Source organism: Plasmodium cynomolgi, chromosome 9 (genome assembly GCF_000321355.1).
Source record: "Plasmodium cynomolgi strain B DNA, chromosome 9, whole genome shotgun sequence".
In the NCBI taxonomy this organism is placed as follows: domain Eukaryota; phylum Apicomplexa; class Aconoidasida; order Haemosporida; family Plasmodiidae; genus Plasmodium; species Plasmodium cynomolgi.
The window spans coordinates 1,157,781-1,177,647 of NC_020402.1; the positions used below are offsets into that span (position 1 = coordinate 1,157,781).

General features: G+C 46.3%; 5 protein-coding genes across 5 annotated transcripts; 3 read left to right on the plus strand and 2 right to left on the minus strand.

The window, feature by feature from the left end:
• Positions 1 to 446: 446 nt before the first annotated feature.
• On the plus strand, positions 447 to 4,181 carry PCYB_093660 (hypothetical protein; the record flags this gene model as incomplete). The annotated part of the gene is made up of 6 exons (XM_004222480.1): positions 447 to 2,641; positions 2,888 to 2,959; positions 3,236 to 3,307; positions 3,478 to 3,570; positions 3,856 to 3,927; positions 4,043 to 4,181. The coding sequence occupies 6 exons, from the start codon at positions 447 to 449 to the stop codon at positions 4,179 to 4,181; spliced, it is 2,643 nt and encodes an 880-aa protein (XP_004222528.1).
• An 837-nt stretch (positions 4,182 to 5,018) lies between these two features.
• On the minus strand, positions 5,019 to 9,435 carry PCYB_093670 (structural maintenance of chromosome protein; the record flags this gene model as incomplete). Its single annotated transcript, XM_004222481.1, has 3 exons — positions 7,677 to 9,435; positions 5,146 to 7,564; positions 5,019 to 5,071 (listed from the first exon to the last, which is right to left on the minus strand). The coding sequence occupies exons 2-3, from the start codon at positions 7,562 to 7,564 to the stop codon at positions 5,019 to 5,021; spliced, it is 2,472 nt and encodes an 823-aa protein (XP_004222529.1). The 5' UTR covers positions 7,677 to 9,435.
• A 2,121-nt stretch (positions 9,436 to 11,556) lies between these two features.
• PCYB_093680 (PF16 protein) lies at positions 11,557 to 12,756 on the plus strand (the record flags this gene model as incomplete). Its single annotated transcript, XM_004222482.1, has 1 exon — positions 11,557 to 12,756. A coding segment is annotated over one exon (1,200 nt), but the record flags the coding sequence as incomplete, so codon positions are not given.
• Positions 12,757 to 14,634: 1,878 nt separating this feature from the next.
• On the plus strand, positions 14,635 to 17,477 carry PCYB_093690 (hypothetical protein; the record flags this gene model as incomplete). Its single annotated transcript, XM_004222483.1, has 1 exon — positions 14,635 to 17,477. A coding segment is annotated over one exon (2,841 nt), but the record flags the coding sequence as incomplete, so codon positions are not given.
• Positions 17,478 to 18,631: 1,154 nt separating this feature from the next.
• On the minus strand, positions 18,632 to 19,189 carry PCYB_093700 (RNA binding protein; the record flags this gene model as incomplete). The annotated part of the gene is made up of 1 exon (XM_004222484.1): positions 18,632 to 19,189. A coding segment is annotated over exon 1 (543 nt), but the record flags the coding sequence as incomplete, so codon positions are not given.
• Positions 19,190 to 19,867: the final 678 nt, after the last annotated feature.

The following is a 19,867-nucleotide window of genomic DNA, read 5'->3' on the forward strand; positions in this document are numbered from 1 at the left end:
TTCTCTTTGTTCGCCCTTCCCCGTTTGGTGAGTATGCCACTTCATTTTGTGGCATCCCACTCCATTCTGCGACACGGCCACTCCATTCTGTGACATCCCACTCCTTTTTGTGCCTTGGAACGAGGGAGCAGCTCATCACGACTTCGCATAAGCACCTCCGTCGCGAAAGGGGAGGAACGGAACCCCTTTTGGAAAGAGTCACCCCAGGGAGCCCCAGAGAGCAGCCTGACTAACACACTCCGCGTGCCTGTCGCATACGTATATTGCACATATTGTGGATGCTGTGCACGAACAAAGGTTGACCCTGCGCAACTTTTTTTTTTTTTTTTTTTGGTGACTTCCTATTGTGCATTCCCGGAAGAGGGAAAACCCCCCCTCAGGTGGGCACCTCCGGAGAGTAGGCGATCCGTGGGGGTAAACAAAAAAATGGGCCAGGCAAGATAGGCATGTCAAAGTGGCTTGTCAAAATAGGCTGGTCAAAACGGCTTGCCAAAACGGCTTGTCAAAATCGGCTTGTCAAAACGGCTGGTCAAATCGGCTGGTCAAAACGGCTTGCCAAAATGCAGGACGTGTGTCCACTAGAAAGGAATTCCTTTCCGCTGGATGACAGCGTGGGGAGGACGAAGGAGATAGTAAAGCACCTGAAAAAATGCCCACTATTTTTAAAGGCGCTCTATCTACACTACAACCCATTTTGCTTTCCCAGCATAAATGACACCAGTAGCTACTTAATAGACAAAGAAAACGTCGAAGCAGAGTTGAACAAATATCATGTCGCATTCAACGAAACCCTGCTCCATGTCTTAAAAAAAAAAATAAGTATCACTAGCTTCGATCAGTTTCGCACTCTTAAGTATAAAATAATTTTCGAGCACTTTTTAAATCACGGAGTGGAAGAGTTGCTGTCCAAGTTGGGGGACGAAGACTTTGTGAAAGCGCTGCAGGGAGAGGTAGAGGGAAAGCTAGCAGTGGGAGAAGCAGCGGGGGTAGCAACAGGAGAAGCAGAAAATGGGGAGATAAATGGCGAGATAAATGGTGAACGGCCAACGGGGCGGCCAACGGAGGACCCCCCCGAGGGAGATGATCCCCAATTAAGCACTGCCAACCAGTTCCTGGATGACCACATCATCGCAGTGAAGAAGTTAATGTACCATTTGAGGGAAAATCCCCCCCGGGAGAAGGGAAAGGATCCGTGTGTAAAGGAACACCTGGGGAGATTATCCTCTCTTTGCAAATCAACACGGGTAGAAGAAGGAAACACTTGTGGTGCCGATGGGGTAGATACAAATGGGGAGGGAAGTAACCCCAGGGAGAAAAAACACCCACTCCCCATTCTCACCCTCCAAAGCATTGGGAACATCCACAAGTATCGACTCTGCCAGGATCTCCTGCAATTTATCGACAAGGAGGTATTCCCCGTGAGGAGAAAAAATGAAGAGGAAAACTCTGACAAGGTAGATAGCACCACGGAGGAACAACCGATTGGGAAGGAAAACTCTGACAAGGCAGATACCACCACGGAGGAACAACCGATTGGGAAGGAAAACCTCGATAGGGACGAAATTATGAGCATCGTCATCTACACAGTCATCTACCTTTGCTGCAAAATGAGCATTATCAAAAGATTAAAGAATAAAAATTTTCATCACAAAAATTACCTGAACAGTTCAGGTGAAAAATCGATATTTTTTTTTTTGGAAAATTTAGACAAACATGACTTACAAAATGTAAACATGATGTTTTTGCTTCTCCATTTTAACAATAATTTGTTGGGGATCTTCGAACGTATGTTTAATCAGCAGGGAGGATGGAATGGAAGGGGGGGAGGGACCTCCCTGAGGGACTACCTGTTTATCGAGTTGGGTGCCGGGAAAGCCAACACGACTCGATGGGTCAAATTTATTATGGACGATTTGGTGGAGATTTTGGAGAGGTTCTTTTCTCGCGGGGGGCAGAGGGGGGAAGGAGGCGTCGCGGGAAGGGCAGCCCTGACCGGAGTAGAAGGGGGCATCCACGCGGAGGAGCGAACAGCGAACGCGATCGAGCCGTCACGCGAACCGGGCGAACCGGGAGAACCACGTGAACGGCACGAACCGGGCGAACGGCACGAACCACCCGAACCACGGGAGAGGTGCAAACTTCTAATCATCGAGAGGGAATCACTGAGGAACAAAAAGGAAAAAAACTTCCTTATGCAAATGGCCCAAGGGAAGAACCAACATCTACTCAGAGTGAAGGCAGACATCTCAGACTTCCATCTGTCGAAATTTATTTACTTTTCAGAAAATGGCTTCAAAGGGGATGGAAGAAGTCCCTCCGTGCTCATTCCTGACATTATTCAGTTTTACTACTACAAGGGGGTGTACAGTTGGAGGGGGGGGTTCCCCTCAGGGGGTAGCATTGGAGGGGGTCTTCCCATGACGGATCACCTGAGGGATGAAGAACGAGACAGGGGGTTGCTCCCCCTAAGGGGAGATCAGATGGATGACCCACTGAGAAGGGACAAGCGGCCTAACGATGGAGCTGCCCCGATAACGGAAGCGTTCCTTCGAAACAACCTATCGCAGCTGGGCACCTACTTCGACGTGCACGTAAAGAAGCTCCTCTCCTTTTTGACCCAGGGCAATAACAACCTGTTGAGGTTGGTGAAGGGGCAGGCGGCCTCCCCGCTGCACAAGCGCACGCCACGAAGGGTGTATATGTGCATATGTACATATGTGTGTATGTACATATGTGTGTATGCACATATGTGTATATTTTTTTCTGTGTTTCTTTCTGTATTTGTTTATGTGAACTGGCCTGACGAGCCAACCTGCGAAGTGCACTGCTCTCACATTTTTTCTCTTTTTTTTTGCAGAGTTTACGATGACATGAATAACTTCCTCAGAAACTTCGACTGCAAAAAGGTGACCTTTCTGACGAAGCACTTGTGTGGTAATGGCACCGACTTGGCTCTTAGGTAGGTGGGGACAGGGCGGTGATAGGGAGGCGATAGGGCGGCGATAGGGAGGCGATAGGGAGGCGATAGGGCGGTGATAGGGCGGCGATAGAGAGGCGATAGGGCGGTGATAGGGAGGCGATAGGGCGGCGGTTGCCCCTCCCCCCTTGCGATCGCCTTGGCAGTATATACGCGGCATAACTGGGGGAGATACCTCCTCATGCAAGCGTCACCCAGGGTAACCTACTCGGTAATGCTACACCCGTTTGAATGCACCCTCTCTGTTTGCCTTTATAGAATGCTCGTGAACAACACCAAGAACAGGGACAAAGAAAATTATTTTATCCTCGCCCCGTGCTGTCACCATAGGTATGGGGGGAAGACATGACGACACTGCTTCGACTCTGCTTCGAGTCTCCTTCGACTCGCCTTCAGCTGACAGTTTAGCTCCCCCTACCCACACAGACGTGTGAAATAGTACACCACCAACTTATTGTCCCCTCCTCCCCCCTTTTTTTTTTTTTTTTCTTCAAATGCAGATGTGACGTGCAGAAAATTTTGGGCTTTAAGCTTTTAAAGGAGTTGGGCATCCATCAGGGGCACCTGCAACACGTCGTCAGGCACATGTCCGGGTGGGTCCATTTGCCCCCATAACGCCCACAGATGGGGAAAAGGGAGAGAAATTTATGCGAAAAATGAGAGCAAAAAGGAGGGAAGTTTATGCGAAAAATGAGAGCAAAAATGAGAGTAAAATTATGCGAAAAAGGAGCGCCTTAGAAAGGGGCCTTTGCATGGACCTACCAATGGAGCGCCTTCCTCCCCCTGCATGGGCCTCTGCATGGGCCTCTGCATGGACCTCTGCATGGACCGCTGCATGGGCCTACTAATGGAGCGCCTCCCCCCCCCTGCACCCGCAGCTACGCCTCCTGTGATAACCAGGCGAAGAAGACCATCGGCAAGAAAGTGAAGCTTCTGGTGGATCTCGCCAGGTGAGTCTCCCCGCCCATAAAACAAGGATGCATCGCATGATGACTCATCAATGCGGAACTCGTTGGAACACCGGTGCATCATTCGTTACCTCCACCCCCTCCCTCCCCTGCACAGGATCCTGCACCTACTGGACGAGGGACTACAACACGTGTACCTCATCAAATATGTTAGTCGAAGTATAACGATAGAGAATTACGCCATAGTCTTTTTTAACCATCGCAAGTTGGACTTGCGCAATTTCAGGCACTTCTGAGGGGGTAGCGGCGGGTAGCCGTTGGTAGCGATTGGTAGCGCTTGCTTACGGTTGGTAGAGTTTCCTTACAGTTGGTAGCACTACGACACGGCGAACTGCCGAAGGGAGAGGTCCACCGCGGGGGGGAGCGGTGCAGGCCGGGCCCTCGCCGCTTCCCCCGTTAAGGCTCCTGGCGGTAGCGGCAAATGTCGAGCGTGACCGTGCGGGAACACTTCTTATGCTTGTTCTTGTACACCCCGATGAGGGTCTGACTTTTGCTGAAAAATTTTTCCTTGAGGGAAATGACGATGACTTGGCTGTTAATAGAGTTAAGGTACCTGGCGAGCGAACTCATTTTAATGGGATCCATATTCGCATCCACTTCGTCCAAAATTATAAAGGAGTTACTTATATATTTCTGAATGGAAAAAATGAGTGCCAATGCACTCATGCTCTTTTCTCCTCCACTTAACTCACTTATCTCAAAGAAACGTTTCATGGGTGGCATATTATTGTACCGAATGCCACAGTAAAACGGTTCGTCATCCTTATTGAATTCGTTCAGATTGAACAAATCCAAAAACGCTTGTCCACCCACGTGGTGCTTCACACTGTATGTTAAATTACTATACACGTTATCGATTACATTTTTTATGTAATTAAAACAGTGCAGGAATTTGTACGATCTTTTTTTTTGTAAAATTCGGAAATTTCTCTCGAACAGGTTACATTCCTTTCTCTCATTTGAGAGAGAAGCATCTATTTGCTTCAACTTGGAGAGTAACTGTTCATATTCTTTTTCTGCGCTTGTGTTTATATTCCTCATTTTGAGTAGTTTTTTTTTTTTCTATTTCCTTTTCAAGCTTCTCCCTCTCTGTGTTGATTTCTTGTTCGTTCTCCATTTGCTTCATCTCGTCGGGGAGTGCGTCAAAGCAGATGTTCTCCAGAGTCAGGTCCACCTCACTTTCACCTTCGCTGCCACTACCTCGGGTGCTGCTTCCGCTTCCGGCGCTTCCCCCGTCCGAGTCGTCGCCCGTCTGCTTCTCCGTCTGCCTCTGCCTCTGCCTCTGCTTCTGCCTCTGCTTCTGATTCTGATTCTCCTCCTCGTCGCTGCCCTGCAGAAGCCTGCTCACGCGTCCCTTGCGCCTGGGCCGCTCACCCTCCCGCTGATCGGCAATCGCGTGGACCGTCGAGAACACGTTGACGCCATTCATGTCGCACTCGCTTATGAGGTCCTTCACCAGCGTGACGTAAATGAGAATTTTCTTACGGCAATTTTCAACCCTGCTCTGCATCGTTTCGTATTTTTCAAAGTTGCTATTTATTCTATCTCGTAGATCGTTCAGCTCCTGGTTAATCTGGGAAATGTTCTTCAAATGAGCATCCCGTTCGATCTCTCGCTCCCGGATTGCATTTTCCGTTTGGTTCATTGCATCCATTTGTTCCTTTTCTTCCTCGTTCAGTTTATACAGATCCATTTTTATATTTTCTTCCTGATTGGCTACCTTCTCCTTCTTATGAAAGAGTTGAATTTCGTTTCGTTTGTCCGTCAGTTCATTAATATCATCGTTTAATTTTTTTATATTATTCTTTATGCGGTCAATATGGTCATCTATTTTCTCCATTTCTTTTGAACTCTTTTCAATAGCTTCATAAATATTATCAATTTGGAACCTGTCATTCAGTATTTTAAAAGAGTCCTTTTGAAACGAAGCTAATCCCTTTCTCTCTTTCATTAATTCCGATTCGTAACTCTCTAGACTGTCTATTTTTTTTTTCATTTGTATATTTTTTATTTTCATAATCCTTTCTTGGTAATTCTGTATGGTAGCTAGCTTTCCTTCTACTTCCTTTTCGAAAATTTCTTTTTTTATTAACAAGCTAGCTATTTTTTTTTTATTTAATTCTAGTTCATAATTTGTTTTATTAATTTGTTCATTAGTTTGTAAAATTTTCTTGTTGCAATCGGTAATGACACTTCGGCATTCCTCCTTTTCATTAAGAATTTTATTGTACATACTGATGTTGAGTCTCTTGTTGCTATATCTTTCTCTGTCTCCATGTGTAGATGATATATCTACAATTAAATTATTATGCTTCGATACGATATGACCATTCAGTGTGACCATATTTGCATTCAGCTGTGGGAACTTGCTTCTCACATCCTCTGCGTCTTTTATCCGTTCGACGATCAGGGTGTTCGTCCCTATGAGATAGTCAAACAGTACTTTAAATTGCTCATCGCATACGAGACAGTTATTCGCCAGTACGATATTTTTCTTTTTGAATGTATTCATTACTTTTTCGATCATGTGATGATCTTCCTCGTGCCACGTTTCCTCCAAGGGGTTCTTCCCTCCGAGCGGTCCGGGGGAGGCAAACTGCTCGCTCCCCTGGTGTGGTCCCCCCTGGTGTGGTGCCCCCTCGTGTGCTCCGCGCTGACCCCTCCTGCGCTTCACATTCTTCACAAAATTCTGCAGCGGAATGAAGTCCATCCTGTGCAGCTTATTATCTTTGAGGTATCGAATACATTTCGTAGCGATTTCTACATTCTTTACAACGAGGAAGTTGTTATACTTGTGAATGGCATTATTAACAGCAGTGAAGTAAACGTGATTGTTGACCTCGTAAAGAGAGCTGACCTCGTCATATATTTGATCCTCTCCAAAGAGATTCTTCAAATTGGAGATTATTTCCTTTTTCTTTTCAAATTGTAATAGTTCATTTTTGTGGACATTCAATATAGTCACTTGGCTGTCCAGCTCTTCTATTCGTTTCTCCTTTCGTGAGATGGTTTGGTGTATCTCTCTCAAGTATGTCTTGAGATTTTCTACCTTTTCCTTGTCTCCTTCGATGAGACTGCTCAATGTGTTTACTCTGCCTGTGAGTTCCTCCATGGTAAGCTTCTCCGCTTCGTAGTCAAGTACCTCCTTCTGCTTCTTCCTACTCAGATTATCGCATTCTTCTTGTAACTCTTTAATATCCTTCTTCAATGCATTCGCTAAAGAGTTAAAATTATTTATGTTAATATGGCTGTTTGCACAGAGGTATAAGTATTTCTCTTTGCATTTTTTATACTCACTTAAATTTTCTATCACTTCCAACAGGTTGCACTTTTGAAATAGGGATACTTCCTCCTCCGTTTCTCTTAAGTTGGAAGTAGTTCCATCCTGATCTGCACCATTGCTCATGCTCAACCGCAACCTCCTCTCAGCCTTCACCACATTATCAAACATGGTTGAGTGTCTATCCTGAATGTACCCCTTCAAACGGTGATATTTTTCCATAAATTTTACGATAACCCCTAGTTTGTTTGACATCTCGACTCGTAACTTCTTACTCTGTTCCTTCACCTGTTCATGTAGATTTTCTGAAAACTTGGTGCAGTGAGTTTGTATATTCATTTGTAGCTTCTGATTAGCTAGCACTTTAGTCAGGGAGTCTTGATTAAATTTTTTTTTTTCATTAATTTCGTTGAGAGTAACTTTGAGTCGATTCAATTCGAGTCGATAGTTTCTAATCTCTTCTTCTATTTTTAGGAGACTTTTTTTTTAAAAGTTTTTTTTTCTCCAAATGGCTAGCAATCTCTTTATCCTTGGAGAGTACTTCTTGCTCGAATTCGATTTTCTCCTCCTTGTAAGTGAGCAGGTCTTCCTTTAGCTTTTCCTTTTTCCTATGAAGGTGATAAAGTCGGAAAAGGTAGAATATCTGTACATCCTGTTCGTGTTCTTCTTTGAGTTGGTTCTGTTCGATATTATCACTAATTTGCATTTTGTGGATTTTAATTTCTTGTTCGATTTTTTTCTTTTCATTAAGGTAACTCTTGCAACACATTTGTTTCTCCTTTAGCTTCTCCTTCATGTCTTCATACACTTGTTCGTATTCATCGGACCCGCTAATATATTCGAACAGTTTGGCTAGTTCGTTTGGTTTCTTGTTTATTACGTCTTCAATATCTCCCTGGAAAATAAGACACGTTTTCGTTTTCGTTTCTATTCGATTCTTTTTCAAAAAGGAAATATACTCCTTAAGCTCGACGACCTTTTCATTAATGTAGTAATTACTCACTCCTCTGTAGTTAAGAGTCCTTTTTATTTCTACACTCTCTTTGTTACTTTCCAGGACAAGCTTCACATAGCATTTCCTTCTCTTCAATATCTCCACTTTTTCGTTCTCCTTATGATGAATTAAGTGTTTCATATTTTTTACTCTCAAGCATTTATTATTTATTCCTAGAACAAAGCATATACAATCCATTATATTTGATTTACCTGACCCGTTTGGACCTATTATGGCTGTGGATTTGGAGAAGGGTCCGATGATATTTTCTCCCTCGTAACTTTTGAAGTTACACACTACTAGGTACTTGATAGAGCATGTTTCATTTTCTCGATATGCCATGCTCGACGCCATGCTGCTACTGTTGAGGTACTCGTTTGGGAACCCCAATTGGGAGGTACTAACGGGGAGGATGCCACCTGCTGGGGGGGGGCCACCTACTGGGGGGGGGCCACCTACTGGGGAGGAGCTACTTACGGGGTGAACTTTTACGGGGTGAGCTCTTCCGGGGTGAACTCTTCCGGGGGGCTCTCTTCTCGGGGTGACTTCACTCTCCGTTTCACTCCTCGGCACACACGCGAGGTTCTCCCCAGAGTCGCTACCAACCGAATTCGCGTCGTTTGGGCCGTCCTCGTGGGGGTCCTTCTGCTGCCCCAGCGGGGGAGCTCCTCGGTCTGCATTTCCGCCTCCCTTAGGGACTGCCCTTGTTCCTCCATTGCGCTCCCCCGCCTTGCTGCCACCAACTAGGGTAGCCCCTTTGGTTAACTCCCTGGCCTGATTGGCCCCATCCTCTATTGGTACCTTCTTCTTCACATTCCGCACCCTATCCCCCGCACCTTGTTCCCTATCCTCTGCACCTTGTTCCCTATCCTCTGCACCTTGCTCCCTATCCTCTGCACCCCGCTCCCTATCCTCCCCGCCCTCACTATACATCCCCTTCAGCACGGCATACTTCTTCCCCTCATTAGCATAGTCCAAATTAATTGGCTTCGTAATGGAAAAGTTGAAGGACGATAACTCTGACCCATCCAGGTATTCCTCATTTATAAAATTATGAAAGTCTTGATCGTCAACCTTCGCCGAGTTGGTCGTTATATTATTGGATCCTTCGTTTTTGTCTCTGTCCGTATCGAGTCCGCTCCCGAACTCGTCCTGTTCATCGCCTTTGCTCTCACTGGGGTCGTTACGTTTGTTCCTTTTCTTTTGCATCTTCCAGCTGGGCGCGTTGTGGGAGGCGAGGAGGCAGAGCGGCAAGGAGGTACACAGGTACCGGGGCAGAGCGGCGGAGAGGCGGAGCGGCAGAGAGGCAGAGCGGCAGAGAGGCAGAGAGGCAGAGCGGCAGAGCGGCAGAGCGGCAGAGCGGCGGTTCCGCGTTGGCGCCCCCTGACACGGCCAAAGGGAACGGCGAAGCGGCTCAGCAGATTAGCACTTCAGCGGCGACGCGCGAAACACACCACGTGGGAGGCACACCAAACGGGGAACGCCCCAACACACACATACTTTACGCGAGCCCATACACGGAGGCTTTTCCTTCCTTGCGTTTTTTTCTTTCTTTTTTCCCTTGCCCCCCTTTTTGTACGCACGAACAGAGGAAATAAGTGAGTCAACCCGCGATGTGCACACCGTCCATGTCACCGTAAAAAGGTCAGTTCACCTCCTACCGATCAGCTTAGCTCAGCTCGTTGGTACTTTCGATAGACCTCTCTCAAGTAAGCCTGCGTTTTGTTTTCCTCCAAGTGTACATACATGCGTTTGCTAGCTCGTTCGTACGCTTCCTTCTTTTTTTACCCTTCTTTTTTCCTTTTTTTTTCTTTTTTTTTTCCCGCATGTCACCACTGTACACACGAAACGCTCATGCCGTTTGTAATGACAAAATAATTTGTTCAAACAAAAAAGTAGAGTGAAGATTAAGAAAGAGAAGTTCTGCTTGGTGTGAATTTTTTTTTTTTTTTTTTTTTTTTTTTTTTTTTTTTTTTTTTGCCACATTTAGTGGTCTTACCCATGAGGAAGGAGAGAAAAAAAACAGCCAAACAGGGGGAGGGGAAGAAGGGAGCTACAAAAGTAGTACCTACCCCATGGATGATATGACGAATCCGCCTCTGCACACCATTTGCCTACTCAGACATACGGGTCACACACCAGTTGGGGGAAAAAAAAAAACTATAACCTGTCCAAGTGAGCAGCAAAACAAATGCACAGAAAGGTTGGACGGACTTGGACTTGGTCGTGAAACTGGTCGAGCAGTAACCCTTCCCTGTGACCACACCTATCCGTGAGAAAATAAATAAAAGGCCTCTTAAATGATTAATTTCCACTATGCGACGTCTCCTTTGTGTGTACACGATGCGGTGAACGAGAGGACGGTTGGGGGATCCCCTAAAGTAGGGGGAAGTCAAGTTGAGCCGAGCCACCTCTTGGGGAGGGTAGACATATATTCGTATGCGACTCAAAGGGATGATCACCATACGATCTCCTCGCCGGCGTTGTGCACTCCGCAGAAGTTTCACTAAGTTTTCTCCGTCCCTCTTCGCACATCTGCAAAGTGGGTCACTGCTGGTTTGCTCAGAATTACCCCTCGGGGGGGAGGGGATTTTTCACGAAAGTGATGCCCAAGGAGATGTGTCAGGCAGCGCGAGGGGTCATAAGGCAGCCCCCACTTTTAATGTTAGACAATGTTTTTGCAAGTGATTAGGATATTATTTTTTTTTTTTTTTTTTTTTTTTTTGGTGAGGGTAAAAGTAGACAATTGCTGCACGCGCAAAAAAAGGGAAAATGTGATGCAAATTCTCGCTGGGGAATGCCTCCCCCGAGTAGACACTCTCTTTACTTTTACTTTTCACTCCTTCTCTTTTACTTTTTTTTTATTTTATTATTTTATTTTATTTTTTTTGTGCGCACGGTTCACGCGGCTGCACGCGGCTGTGAAGTTATAGGCGTACTGATGAGGAGAGCCTTCCTCCATTATCGCCGACGCGAAAAGGAGAAAACACTGTACGTACTGTTCCTTCCCACTCTGAGAGGTTTCCCCCTCGCGCTGCCATCCTTGTGCGTATTGTGCATTGCGCAAGGGCATGTGCGTGAGCAGGAGGACGCGAATGAACGTACACAAAGGCACACGCACGGATTATTTTCCCTCTCCCTGTTTGGATATAACTCGATTTAACGTCCGTTTGGCAATCCCGCTTGGGAAGCATCCCTTTTGCTGAGCGCGCTGAAAAGGTGCACCCACGCTGATACCGACGCAGGCACCGATAACGATACCGACGCAGGCACCCCCCTTCCCTTTGTGTACGCTCCTCGCGCCCCTCCCCCCTTGCGCTCCCCACTGGCACCCAAAATGAGCAAAGTAATTCAGCAGATATTCGAGGACTACAACAGGTCCAGGACCCAGTTCACCCAAAGCATATATGACATGTGTCTAAAGGCACACAACATGGAGATAATAATCAGCACGGACATCATAATTCTGATTCGTCCATTGATCCTTGACAAGGTTCCCATCGTGCAGCAGAATGCAACTCAGATATTAGGAAAAATGGCTAGTCACTCAGAGGAAGTAGCTCTAACCATTTTACAAAATGATGTACTACCACATCTAGTCTACTGTTTAAAACATGAAAATAAAAATTACAGAAAAAATTGTGCTAATACACTCAAATGTCTAGCTAGCCATAATGCCAAGCTAGCCAATTTAGTAGCAGAGGAAGAAAATTGCATAGATAATCTAATAGACTCTTTGGACGAATATGATATCAGATTAAAGGAAGCATGTATAAATGCACTATGCGCTATTGTGAAGAATGACATCGATTTGTCGAATAAACTCATGGCTAAGGGTATCATCCCTTTGGTTCTTCTCTCCATACAAGAAAAGGATACAAACCTAGTTAAGAGTTCTTTAAATATATTAACAGAGCTCAGTAAGCATACTAACGAAATTGCCAAAGAAATAGTCGATAATAATGCTCTCCCACATCTGATCAAATTTTTGGATCACACAGATGTACAAATAAAACGTCATGCATGTAACTGTCTAGCTCAAATTGCAAAACATAAAGAAGATCTAACTGAGCTTATAATCGAAAATGATGTTTTTCCAAAAATTATTTATCTACTAAATGATAGTGACGATATTGTAAAAAAAAACTGTGCCAACTGTTTAAAAGAAATGAGTAAGCATAATGAAGATATTTGTAAAATTATTACTCGTGCAGGTAGTGTTCCTTTTCTATGTGAGTGTATTGAACAGTCATCCAAGGGTAGTGTTCGATTACCTGCTATTTTATGTATCGGTTTTATTGCTTCCTTTTCTGAGTCGTTAAGCTTAAATATCATTTTATCAAATTCTATCCCTATTTTAAAAAGATGTCTAATTGAAGAAACGGAGGAGTACATCAAAGCTGCATGTGTTTGGACCATTGGTCATATCGGTAAACACTCCTCCTCTCATGCTAAGAAGCTATCCGATGAGAACCTGCTAATAATTTTGGTTAATTTGTATAACGCAAATGACTCCTCTGATGATTTAAAGAAGAAGGTGAAACTCTCCTTCAAAAGCGTCCTTCAGAAGGTGACTGATTTGGAATCTTTAGAACCCGTTTTCCTGAAATCCACGGCCAAGCTAGCCAAGTACTGCATCTGTCAGTTCGCCAAAATTATCCCAAAAAACCCCACCTATAAGAAGTCCTTCATCAAGTCCGGCTGCCTCAAGTACCTCCAGGTGCGCGCCGCCTACATCCGCCCCGTTGGCGCCTTTCCCCGTTGAGCTCACTCACCCGTTGAGGGGACATCTGCCCCTTGGGCGTACTCACTCGTTGGGCGTACTTCCCCGTTAAGCGCACTCACCCGTTAAGCGTACACCTGCCCCTCGCGCGTACTTCCCCACCTCTCCCCGCGCAGGAATTAAAGAACTCCGAGGAGGCCAAGAAAGTCGAAATGGAAATAAACACCATCAATAAGTCCTTTCCGGAAGATATCATCAACTACTACACCCCTGGCTACTCAGAGACGTTAATAAAAAGGATTGACCAGGCGGGGAAGAGTTAAGCGACGGTGAAATGCTAAGCGGTGGGGGAAGGGGAAGAAGGACGACCTTTCGTTGCGTCCCCCACTCCGCCACTTTACACTCAGCGTCGTTCTCACCTCCACATGTGCTGCGCATACTTACATGTGAAGATTTTTTTTTTTTTTTTCCTGTGCACCGCTCCCTCCGCTGTTTCCGCCTCGGGAAGAACTTCCCCTCACCCATTGTCAATAAACGTTTTCCCACAAGGCGATTTAACCAATTAAGAAATGTTATTAATTATACCCCTCTCATGAAGGTATGCATCCCACAGGTGGGTAACCCCTCTCATGAAGGTATGCATCCCAACAGGTGGGTAACCCCTCCCATGAAGGTGCGCATTCCTACAGGTGGGTACCCCCTCCCATGAAGGTATGCATCCCACAGGTGGGTATGAGGTACCCCTAAGTGTATACCAACCAGTATAAATTGCTCAACCGACTTGGTCAAGAACGCCACAGTTGCGATGCGGAATTGGTCGGGCAGAGACCATCCCCCCCCGTGCTGCCCGATGACCGGGGTATGTAGGGTTACATTTGTTGGTCAGTTCTGCGTCGGCATTCGTTCCAGCTGTTCGGTTTTCCTTGCCACATGGTAGATGCAGAGATGCTAGCCAAACGAGCGTTTCGAAACGTCCTGCAACGTCTCGTGGCGTGTACTCCGCGTAACGTGGACCAACTGCTCTTAACGTGGACTAACTCCCCTTAACGCCGCGTACCCGCGCCTATCCGCGTCTATCTACTCCCACCCCCTCGCACGGCCGTTTGATGAAACCGCTACTGAGGAGAGTAGCCCCCAGTGTGCGGCCCACCCCTGCTGCTTTCTCATCATGCCGCTCCCACCTACCGCTTGGGGAAAACCCACAAAAAGGGAGGCCCTGGGAAGGGGGAAAAGCCATCACAAAAGGTTGCCTCGCGCAGCATGAACAGGATGTGATAAATTATATACAAAACAGGATGCCCAACCAAGACCGACTAATTGCAAATAAGATAACTCGATTACTTCAACACTACAGTCAACACAATTATCGTAACGGACATGTCGTGCAGGTGATACGTTCCTATGTGAAACATAACGTAGAAAAATTTTCTCTGATCAGACTATGTGTGTACGTAAATTATTTTTTAAATTTGAATTTAAAAGGAGACAGAAATTTTTATTTTGTTATCACGAATTCGTTTATAAAGAAGATTAAAAATGACGAGTTTGTGGATCTCTACGGTATTTGCTTAGTTGCTAAATTTGTCCTTAGGGAGAGAGTTAAACATGGAGACCTCCTCTGCTTGCTTGCTTCTCTCGTACGTAGCAAAGTGGATGCAAAATCCAATCCGTTCGACGTTTACAATTTGGTAGTTTCTCTTCTGAGCATTCAGAGCGGGGGGCTGCTGCGGGGGGGAGAGGCGGCCACACAGCGCAGTGCACAAGAAGGCACGCAGACCTCCGCACAAACCGCCACACAAACCGCCGCACAAACCGCTGCACAAACCGCCGCACAAACCGCCGCACAAACTGCCACTACTCACAACGGCGCCTACCCCCCAGATGGAGTGACCCAACTGAACGAACAAAACGTGCACACACTGCTCCATCTATACCTCAAAGCAGAAAAAGTAAAAAATGAAGAACTCGTCCTGATTATCAACACCTTGGGCAGCATGGATAGAACGGCCTTCTTTTACCAAATGGATTTAACGAAAACTCAGAGGGTCCAACTTTACGAGGCTCTCATAAGACGAATAAATTTCGAGCGTACGTTCGATGGGAAGGTACTTGCGCTCTTCCTATTTAATTTACAAAAAATGCTTAAATTGGGGGAGATATCGGAAGGGGTCTTTTTCCCCACTGTGCTGAAATTGGGTACTGCCTTCAGAGAGGCTGCCGCGGGGACGAAGTTGCAGGCCATGTGGGCGTCGAATTGCAATTCGGAAATCACCAAGGGGAGAAAAAACAGAGAGCTGACTTCCAAAGGAGTGGAAGTTCCAACGAAGGATGTTACGAATGGTCTGCATAGCCTGAATAGTCTTGATGACAATCTTGTGGGGGAGGGTGCCCAGGGGAGGCTTCCCCAATTGAGGAGACATTTTAACCTGCAAGAGATCGGCATGGTGCTGCAATTTTATGACGCCTTGGTGGAGGTCTCCCAGGGGAAGAAGGGCAACCCGGGGAGTAACTTCCAACCGGCGCGGCATACCGCATTTGCACAAAAGGGTCGAAGTTTTTACGACGGAGGGGCAGTTGCAGTGCGGCGGATGGGGGGACACACGGGGAAAGAAGGCGCTGCAGCTTCACACAACGTAGCTGCTGAAGACTCCGCTGTAGAGGACTCCGCTGCGAACAACCCCGCTGCGCACAACCCCGCTGAAGACGCCCCGGCCGAGGAAAGGCCCCACCTGGGTAAACTGTACGAGCCGTCAGTACACCTGCTGAAGGAAAGCCTCCTTTTTTACGCCCAAGCGAGTTACGAAAAAAAGGTCAAAATGAACACTCTCGATTTCTGCACCCTACTGAAGGGATTCTCAAAAGTATTCAAAAACACATTCCTAGATCGAAACATACTTCCCATTTTTCAAAATTTCCTAATGTCTAATGGGAAGAGGATTAAAATAAATGAGTTGCAAATAATCCTAAAGTTAATTTTGGAAATGAGAAAATCGGATTTCTTCCTATCCTTGTGTTGCGGTAGGAATTGCTCCATTTTTGAGCACCTGCAGAGTGTACTCTTGAGAAGTGTCTTGAGCGAATCACCCAGCTGGTGGAATCAGGAAAGGATGGAAGCATGCATCATGTGCTTCTACTATATGTCCTTCTTAAACTTCAACCCGAATACGTACCTCGTGGTCAACCAATTTATCATGGATCACGTGACATGCAGCCACGCCGTTGCGCTTGTGCCCTACGTCGTTGTGAGCAAATTTAACTACCACCTGTTGGAGGTGAGAGCCGTGAGAAGGGCGGAATCAGTCATGGTGGCAGAAGAAGCGGAATCAGTCAGAGTGGCAGAAGAAGCGGTGGCAGAAGAAGCAGTGGCAGAAGCAGAAGCAGTGGGAACTACCAGCAACGACCAACTGCCCCCAAACAAGCAACTCACACACAGCTTCGACGGAATAGACAAACTCTATCAGTTAATAAATCGACACTTCCAAAAGTATAAGACGTTCTTTGTGCTAAACTGTATTTACGCTCTTACGAAGTTACTAAAGGATAACAGGACAAGTACCTTCCCACCCTTTTCAAATTTTCTTTTCCCCGAGTTATTCTACAAGTTGAGCGATCGGCTCTTAATGCACCGTGGATTGGGGAGACAGCCACATGGGGATCATATCCCTACCCATTATGACTACTTTGTAAATTATGTCAAGTACAACTACTGTTTATTATTTCTTTGTCAATATATCGATTTGAGCATCTTTCTCCAGAAGGTCTCCTTAGGGGTTGAATTTCCATTTGCCTTTTACACTCCTTTTAATGCGTACCTCACCGCGGAATTTTTAGCCAACTACGAACGGATGCTGAGGAGCGGCGGTTTTGCGGTCCCTCGGGGGGTTTCAGAAGAGACGAACGAATCAAGCGGGCCAGTTACAGGGGCAGTTACAGAGGCAGCTACGGGGGCAGCTAGCAGGACCAGTGCCCTTGCGTTGGCGCGAGAGGTGATGAACCCCCCGTGGAGAGAAATCCAAATGGAGAAAAAAAAACTGTTGGAAAATGTAACGAGGTACGCAAAGGCGCATTGCAAAATGATGAGCGTGTACGACCTTATACACTTGATCAAGGCGTTCAAAGTGGTAGCCCCCTTGATGGGCAGTGGCTGTCTGTCTACGCTGCACACGTGCATGTCAAATTTCACATTCAACGGAAACGTTAAAACGAGCAGCAGCTTCGAGCTGCTAACAGAATTGATCAAATTTATGTACCACTTTGAATTGCAAAACGGGGAAGTGTTTGAAGACTGCCACGACACGATAGTGCATATGTTGATACTCGCATTCAGAATTGTTTTTAAAAATTTACCTGACCGTACAGACAATAACTACCTTGGCATGCTGCAGTTTTCCATCCTATATGTGTCTCACTTTGTGCGCGGAGCAAATTTGGTTTTCAATTCGCTATCCCTCACCGATTTGAAACGGGCGGATTACTTCACGAGCTTGTCGCCGATGAACTTGGACAAGTACCCCCAGTCGTCGTGCACATTTCAGGTGAGATAATCACACGGGTGGTCAATCCCGCTGTGTGCGTTTGCCTGGCTAGCCATTCGTGGAGCAGCGACAGAACGTGCACTACGTGAAGCGCTTCGCCGTACTTTTGCCCACGTCTGCTCACTCCTTCACACGTCTGCCCACTCCTGCACACGTCTGCCCACTCCTGCACACGTCTGCTCACATTTGCACACTTTTCCACTCCTTCCCTATGCAGCTACAAATTTTAAAAGTCCTTAAAGGCGTTGTCAAAAATGAAAAGAGGCTACTAAATGAATACCGCGTCGGCGACACACCGTACACGGTTGACATTCTTATAACGTAAAAAAAAGGGGGGGAGAAATAAGTGAACCAAAAAAAAGGGGAGACGCGCTTTTAACGTATCTCTTTCGCTGCGCGGAGCGGATCGGCATCGGGCAGCGGTCGGTACGTGTTCCTCTCGCGCAGCGGCGAGTATTTTTCCTGAACAGTTCACATGCTTCTCCTGAACGGTTCACATGCTTTTCCTGAACAGTTCACATGCTTTTCCTGAACAGTTCACATGCTTTTTCTGAACAGTTCATATTTTTTTTTTTTCTGAACTGTGCATATTTTTTTTTTTCCGAACTGTGCATGTTTTTTTTTTTTTCGAACGTGCATATTTTTTTTGTGTTTGTCACTTTTGGCTGACTGTGCCATGGGTTGCCCACTACGGGGGGAAAAAACCCCATTTTGCAAAAACAAAATTGCGCTCTTGCGCTTAACGGGTTACTCGGCGGGTTTACTCGAATAAACGCTGTCCAAAGTTAAGCCTTTTCTTTTTTTTTTTATTTCCAAGAAACGTGCACATGTGGTCGTAAAATTGCTGTCCTGGGGGGTTGGCCCTGCCTTGGATAATTTTTTGATACGCCCCATCTACGTTTTGTGAATGCCCCCCGACTGTCTCCACCTCACACAACTGGTGTGTTCACAAGTGACGTCTTTCTTTTCTTCATTTTGGTAAGCAGCTCGGTGACATACCGCGTGGGACGCTTCAACAGGTGGGAGTTGCTCCACGGGAAATGTTTCAAACAGGGCTTCGTATAAGCATGCGTATAGTCACACGTTCGCGCGTCACCTTTGTCGCCCCTTTTGTCGTCCCTTTTGTCGTAACTCCCGTGCGTAACAAACCTGTTCACCTCCTCCGGGTACTCTTTTTCTTCCGCCGCGCGTGTGAGCTGGAGGACCTCCTGCTGGAATACTCCGATACGCGCGAGGGGGAGGAGCTGGACCTCCGGTCATCTCTGACGCGTTTCCTTTTGTCCCCCCCAGCAGCCCTCTCCTTATGCTCCCTCTTAACACTGTGCTTTGTATTTGTGTCCATATCCGTATTTGTGTTTATACTCGTGTTTCTGTTTCTGTTTGTGTTTCTGTTTGTGTTTCTGTTTGTATGTTTATGCTTCCCCTTGCCCTTACCCTCATATTCATATTTTATCGAAACAGTTTTCCCATCAATCTGTCCACCATTCATATATTCCTTTGCGACCCTCGCATCCATTTCGTTTTCAAATTTTATTTTCGCGCATATGAAGCTCCCTCCGCCGTTCGTCCCACTTACGTTTTCCTCATCCAGCGAAATGTGGATATCCTTTAAGTTCCCAAAATTTATAAAAATTTCCTTCAGGTGATCTGCGCTAACATTTTTTGTTAAGTTGTAAATGCATAGGCAGTTATCAGTCATCTCGTCTTTCTCTCTGCGGGGGGGAAGCGCTAAATGAGGAGCGGCAAATGCGGAGCGGCAAATGAGGGGCGGCAAATGCGGAGCGGCAAATGGGCCAGCCAAATAACATAACAACTCTGTCAGTTCTGCAGGAATTTCCCCGCCTCCTCTATTTTCACGTTCTTTCAATTTTTTTATTTTTAACAAAGGAGAGGCGAATTTCTCTTCCTCTCAGAGTCTCGCGTGGTAACCACCTCGTTTAAATTTGTATACGCCTAAGCACGAATACATTTTTAAGGTACCTCCTGAATGCACCTCGTGAGAGGAAAATAAACGAATTTTCTGACTCGTCCCTCATGCTATATTCGTATGTAAATGTTGATAGAGGAGACGAGGCCGGCCAGCTGATACTACACCGCTTCATGGGAATGCCCTCTGAAAAGGCACTCACCGCAACGATATGGGGCATTTCCCCGTGACCCCTGAGCCCAACCCGAACTGTAGCGACTCTTTTTCCGCTTTACCCCCCCCCTCTCGTTTGCTTTTGCGTGCCCACCGAAGGCACACTAAAGAAGGTCACCAGCAGTTGCGATGTGGCTAGCCCACATGTAGAAGGTACTTCACTGAGGATCGACATGCCCACATAGCGATATACCCCTACAGCGATTTAGTAGCGAAAAAAAAAAAGTAGCCGCATTGCTGGAACAGTCAT